We start from the raw sequence: 6,568 nt of genomic DNA on the forward strand, positions 1-6,568 counted from the left end.
ATATAAACTAATTAAAAAAAAATAAAAAAAATAAAACGAAGGAATGAGGGCCAACCAGGTCAGAATAATAAAAGAGAGGAGAAAGAAGAAGAAGAATGAAAAGCCGTCAAGGTGTAATGATGACTCTATATTTATGTAGATGTAAATGTAAATATATGGAATGCCGACATAACCAGTAGATCTCAATCTTACTCAGTAGTAAGTTTCCTCATCCTCCAAATGAGAAAGCGCGATCCTAAATTTAACAGGGCCCATTGCTTTCTTCAGCAGTGCAAGGGATGGAAGGCCATTGTACGAAAATCACTGCAGCTGCACCACTCACAGAAGGTGCCAGTGAAGGTCAAACACAGAGAAGAAAAGCAAAGGGACTCCCTACCTGCTCGGCTGCACTGTCTTCCAATATTTTTGTTCATATTCACTACCACCAACACATTCACACTGTGACAGCCAACCCTCGTCCCTCCCTTGTTCTTAGGATTTGGTTGGGCCATCATCCTCTCTATATTTCGTGGGATCACCACGCAGGATAGCAGAATGCTGACCGCCTTGGATGGAGATCCGGAAGATCGGAACTCAGCCTCCGAAGGTCCGGTGCTTGACCATTTCAGTGATAGCGGTACAGCTGAAGGTGATCCTGCTGAACATACTGAACATGCTGAACAAACAATTACCACTACTCCCACTTCCACCCGTACAGTACGATTTCTTCTTCCCGTCTCTTTGACCCACTCTCCTGCTACCGTTACTGAGACCGTTGTTGCCCCTGACCAGCCTATCATCATCGCCGAAACGACCCCGGAGACTCCCACTAGGCGACCTTTCGTGCCTGGCCACCGCCGGCGTTCCACTCGCGTAAATCGTCTGGACTTGGAGCGCTTCCGGAGGGACGTCTTAGGCATCGACAGTCCTGGCTTTGGATTCGACGACGATTCTTCCTTGCCCGCGGTTGACCCCTCCGTTGACCCTCAGTTAGAGAGCCTCAACCGTGACTTTGAAGCTGTGGCTCGGTTCATGAATAGTGGCAGTAACCCCGACTCTGGTTCCTTCTCGAGCGGCGTCGATAACGCGGGTCACCAATCCAATATGACCAACGTGCCTCGTCAGTCAATGTCTCCCGCCATGTCTCACACTCCTGGTCAGGTCAATGGTACTGGAATGGCTGGTATGAACGCGGGGGTTCCTCTGAATGCTGGTCACCAAATGGATCTCCATCATCTGTACGACATGGTCCTGGAGCTGAGCGAAGTTTTGAAGAACAACCGCCAGATGACACAGAGTATCGTCTCCAGCGCTGAGGAGGTCATGGTATGTCTAGCGCGAACCTTGGTGGCATTGCACTTTACGTGGCATTTAGCTAACGATTATCTAGCGACGCTCTGCTTCGGAAGGCACCTCCCCAAGCTTGCAGCAAGTCAATGGCGAGATCTCCGGTAAGCGTCTTGAGTCTTCATCTCCATATTGGCGCACTTCAGCCACTGACAAACCCCGCAGCTGCCCGTATAACCGAACTGGAGCGCGCCCTGGCCAGAGAAAAGCGCCTGAATGAGGTCTTGCGAAACGAACAGGTGGAAAACACAAAGCTCATCGGGGATTATGAACAGGCAGTTGGTACAATGGTGGAACAGATCCGTAACTACTGCCAGACCAACAACTTGCAGTATCTGGCGCAGAAACGGCACTACAACAATCTTCTCCAAAACGAACGGGATGCGCATCTGCAGAGTCGCCTGGAGCGTGATCACTGGCATAACCAAACCATGAAATGTGCAGAGATGATCCGTACTGCCTATCGGATTCGTTGTGAAGAAGAGAATGTGCCAATCCGCGTCGTGGCTGGGCTCCAGAACGAAGTCCGGGCCTACCGCAACGCTCTTGGTATGGAGCCAGAGAGACCAGAGGAGGAGTACGGATGGGAGATCCTGAAGGATGTGCCCGGAGGCCCTGCCCCTGGGGAGTAGCTGACTATCTAGTCAGTTATGTTCCGGTTTCTACTTAACGAGCTACGACAGTTTCCTTTCCATATCCTTTTGTTCTCTTGACAGGGCGTTTTGGAGCGGCTCTTGGGCGGCGACGGAATTTCCTGGTGCTGATACCCTTCATATCCTTCTTACTCGTTCCTGTATCATAGCATTTGGAGCATGTGCCGGCAAGGATACGGAGTCTGGATAGTGAATTTCTTGGGGAATCCGGATTTGCTGGTCATTGTCTGGAAATCTTTGGAAAATATCTAGCTACGAATCTTCTGCGTCTGGCGTTGGCTTAATTAATCTCGGCTCTAGCAGCGGTTGACTTGGTCCCGCGGATGGAAATAGTTTTTATCAAGCATTAATTTCGTGGTGTGCATCGTAAGATTCTAGTTCCTTGGTTTCAATCCGTATAGAAAACCTCCTCCAGCGGCTTCCACCACGAAGGTCCCTCCGCACTGCCCACAGCCCCAGGAGTCGGACTCTCTTGCATGCCATCCGTCATCGCCCACCACTCCCTCACCTTGGGATTGGCCTTCATCTTCTCCATATCCCCCTCGAAATCATCCCCGACGTATTTAAACGTCGCGAACAAAGTCCGATCATTATCAAAGAAGATAGAATCTACCCAGCACACATTAGCCACAATCACCACTTCTCCAAATCAGAGTCACTGCATACAATCCCGAATATTACACTCCTTAATCTGCTGGAGCACCTCGGGCCACACGTTCGCGTGACATTCTTTGTAGGCTGCCAGGGCAGACGGCTTCAGGTGGACTATCTGGGCGATTCTTCGGACGGGCATTTTTCCTGTTCTCTATGTGGGCCGTAGTTATTGTAACACACAGTGTTTATTTATTTTATAGTCAGGTAACTGAAAGGTTGGTTGGTGGAAGGTCTGGTTCGTGCGAGTTAGATTTTAACGGCATAGTTGGGTGATGGTGGAAGAAAAAGTGAACTTACCTGGCTATGGTTCTATTGCGCAGTAGTGGTTGGTGTAGTTGGATTTGTAGTAATTCAATGTATCGGAGTGATGGAGGACGCCGATATTATAAGCTCGAGAAAACGAGGGCCCTCGGTTTATTGTTAAGTTATAGATGTTCTTTGATTGATGCATTGGAATCCACTCTCGGGGGGTTTTAGCCCGAGATTTAAAGAAATAAATAGAGACTGCATACACTACACTAGCTACACAACATTACAGATCAGTATCAGTGGGACAAGAAAATTGTATTAGAACTATATACTAAATAGCATATAGACCCCTGAAACTCAATTTATATAACCATTATATTAATATTGTAAAACTCCATGTATATCCAGCCTGTGAATACATCACCATCCCCCAAATACTCCGAGAAAAAGAAATTACTACCATATTATCCTCATAACTCATATCTAGAAAAAGAAACCTTGCACAGAATCATATCATGCCATCTGGCGTCTCGGCACCGGTCGAATCCATGAAACGGCCAGATTGGCCGCGATGGCAATGGCCCCGATTATCCACAGCGAGCGCGCGTAGTGCGTGCCGTTGTAGCGGAATATGATGGCAAAGATGATGCCTCCTAGATTACCCATTCCGCCTACGGCGCCAGAGACGATTCCTTTATACATTGTTAGTTTTGTTTTCGTTTGATGGGGATTTGTGGAGGTGAATGGGAAAGCATACCGTTAGCGAAGGGGTGGACGTGAGGTACAACGGCGAAGTTGGCTCCGTTACATGCCTCCAGGAAGAAACCGAGGCCCGCAGTGAGTCCGAACATGGTGGCTTCGCTTTTTGGATCTGAGAGCCCGAGCGCGAGCTGGAAGGCACCCATTGCGATGCCCAGGAAGGTGAGGAGGATCTTCTTCGACCAGACGGACTGCGTGTGCTGGTAGAGGAGGTCTGCGAGAAAGCCGCCAGCGGGGCGGCAGATGACGTTGAGAAGGCCGAACATGGCGGCCCACTGGCCGGTCTTGGTCTGACCCATGTAGGGGAAGTTTTCGGCGTAGAATTCGCCGAGGATGGAGTTGATGGCGAGCTCGGCGCCGAAGGAGCAGGCGTAGGGGATTGCGACGGCGGCGGTGGAGAGGCTGAGGAGGACGTCATGGTTTCTTTGAAGGTCGGGGCAACGACGGTGTCGGTGCGGAGGGCTTCAAGCTGGCCCGGCATTGGGGCTATGGACTCGGGTGGGGAGGGGTTTCCTTTCTTTTCGATGTCTGCGACGATGTTGGTTACCGATGGTGGGCTGGATGGATGGCTGGAAGAGATGCCGGAGTTGATTTCGACGATGTTGGCGTTGGATCTGCTGTTCTCTTCGGCCCAGAGGTGGCGTTCGGACCATTTCCCTGTTGGGGTGTCTTCGCAGGTGAAGAACATTGCGACGGCTATGGCGACGATGATGATAAAGGGCACGACGTAGGCTACTCGCCAGGCTTTATGAGCTGGGAGGCCTTGGTTGTGGACGAGTGAGTCGAAGACGGCGGGCATGAGGAAGCTGGCGAGCAGGAAAGCTTGTTAGTCGGTTATTTGTGGGCTTCTTATACGAGAACAGTACATACTATGTGATGCCACCACCAGCATTTCCCCATCCTGCAGCCAGGGAGTTGGCGGTTCCGACGATCCTTTTGTCGAAGAACCCAGTACACCAGACCTGGCAAGGGACGAATGTGCCTCCCAGAATGCCAACAAAGAAGCGCAGGGCGATCAGTCCCTGGGCATTGGTGACAAGCCCGGCCATCACGGTTGGGATAGAGCCACAGAGTAGAAGGCCAATGAATACGAGACGCGGACCAAAGCGGTCGCAGAGCGGCCCTGCAATGAATCGAACAAGTAACCTGAGTGGGTCAGCTAGAATGTTGGGTCCATTCATCTGGATGTCTTACGTCGCTAGAAGAGCAACAATGTTTGAGTTGGCAACTTCAGCCTGCGTCATGTTCAAGTCCTTTCGGATCGTGACAGTCAACTACAGATGGTTAGGGTTCTATATTACACAATGCTGGGCATCGAAAATAGACAGAACTTACCAGAGGCGGAAATGCATACCACGATAGGAATGCAACCATGAACCCAAGCCATGAGAAGAAGTAGACCCGTCCATATTTGTCAAATGGGTTGAGTATTGGGATCGACCTGGCCTTTCGGTTACTTGGGTTGACCTCCGGAGAGAGGAAGAGTAGTTTAATGGAATCCATCTCCAAGCTAGTGGCCCAAGTGGAATGTAACTAAAGGACAATAGATAGAATGGTTGTACAGAGTATCAATAACTATAGGTGTAGGATATCAATGTCACCGCTAGGGTGTGTTAACAAGTGGAGATGTGATTTGGAAAGCACTAGTTAAGGGGAATTAGATCTCATATATAGACTCTTTGATAGACATTGGCGAGTGTAAACAATAGCAAGAATAGCATATATGATTTGATATCAAATAGATCCTGGATGCCCAGCATGATTAACTTTTTGAAGTCATAGGGTTTGTAACACAGCATGCCACTGACAGCATAGAAACACTAGATTAGATATTGTGGGAATATGACATTGCTTGGCTATTAATCGTAAGGTGATAGATAGGATATCAGGGTGTCACAGAAGCAAGTATATCTCGGAACTTTGATTGGACGGTCTTCATGGCTCTGTCCAGTGTCTCGATGTTGGCAAAAGTAAGGGTCGGATGGGACTGGGCTTCCCAGCCTACCGGGTGTGGCTAATCGAGAACCACATTTGGTCAGCGTAGATAAGGCCATGTGGTGGATGTCTGCCGGCATTCAGCCCTTGACTAACAGCACCAGGCCGATAAGACCCTCTCTGTCTTGCAATAACTCCGCGGCCTTCAGGTCTGGGTGCCATGTATCACCCTCGGATGCAGACCATAGCGCCCGGAAGGCGAAGGAGCATGGACCAAGATCGACACCGTCGAGATTCTCTTGCAATTGATAAACCAAGCGCTTCTCATTGGATACCGCCAGATGCTGAGACTCGGGAGGAGCGCCACATGAGCTTTGGGCCAACGTTCATGTCCCTAATCTTCCCGGGTCAAGGCAACGAAGAGCACGAGAATAGCGAGACAGACTCGATCGAGGTCCGCGGAGATGTCAAGGGGAGAGCCCACTTCTTAAAGCCTCCGATGGGGCTGTGAAGGATCGTCTATGGGTCCCGGAGACTATCATGAGTATAGATAATGAGAGACTTTGGTCGGGTCCACCGCTATCTCACGTCTAAGAGATAAGCGTCAGAAATGAAATCCGCCAAATAGGATTGGACGGTGAGTCGGTCACAAAAGTTGGTCGGTAACGTGACATGGCCTGCCCTAAGGTCGAGGGCCTTTGATGCCTTTCTTGGCTATACCTCCAAGGGTATCGTCTATAGACCATTCTGTAATAGCGGGATAGTTCGGGAATAGTCATGGCTATGGTGGTCCATTCCTGGTTAGAATAAGATCCAGTATGGCTGCTTCAGTATAGAATGAAACAAGGTATTTGGTAGTTCACAGTTCATGAATTAACTACTAGCTAGTTGGCTTTAGATACAGTAGAAGGAAGAAAAGTAGATGAAGGCCCTGCCAGCAAGATCCACAACGCCAGATATCAAAGCTCGTAACACGTATCACATTGGTTCCA

General features: G+C 49.6%; 3 protein-coding genes across 3 annotated transcripts; 1 reads left to right on the forward strand and 2 right to left on the reverse strand.

Annotated features, from left to right (window-relative positions):
- Positions 1–534: 534 nt before the first annotated feature.
- ABOM_011698 (uncharacterized protein) lies at positions 535–1,958 on the forward strand (the record flags this gene model as incomplete). Its single annotated transcript, XM_022538826.1, has 3 exons — positions 535–1,305; positions 1,370–1,430; positions 1,492–1,958. 3 exons carry the CDS (start codon positions 535–537, stop codon positions 1,956–1,958), a joined length of 1,299 nt encoding a protein of 432 aa, XP_022383219.1.
- A 409-nt stretch (positions 1,959–2,367) lies between these two features.
- ABOM_011699 (L-rhamnose mutarotase) lies at positions 2,368–2,772 on the reverse strand (the record flags this gene model as incomplete). Its single annotated transcript, XM_022538827.1, has 2 exons — positions 2,368–2,588; positions 2,646–2,772. The coding sequence occupies 2 exons, from the start codon at positions 2,770–2,772 to the stop codon at positions 2,368–2,370; spliced, it is 348 nt and encodes a 115-aa protein (XP_022383220.1).
- A 623-nt stretch (positions 2,773–3,395) lies between these two features.
- ABOM_011700 (MFS transporter) lies at positions 3,396–5,144 on the reverse strand (the record flags this gene model as incomplete). Its single annotated transcript, XM_022538828.1, has 6 exons — positions 3,396–3,574; positions 3,640–4,064; positions 4,136–4,447; positions 4,512–4,787; positions 4,836–4,915; positions 4,977–5,144. 6 exons carry the CDS (start codon positions 5,142–5,144, stop codon positions 3,396–3,398), a joined length of 1,440 nt encoding a protein of 479 aa, XP_022383217.1.
- Positions 5,145–6,568: the final 1,424 nt, after the last annotated feature.

This window comes from Aspergillus bombycis (genome assembly GCF_001792695.1).
Source record: "Aspergillus bombycis strain NRRL26010 chromosome Unknown contig00200, whole genome shotgun sequence".
Lineage (NCBI taxonomy): Eukaryota > Fungi > Ascomycota > Eurotiomycetes > Eurotiales > Aspergillaceae > Aspergillus > Aspergillus bombycis.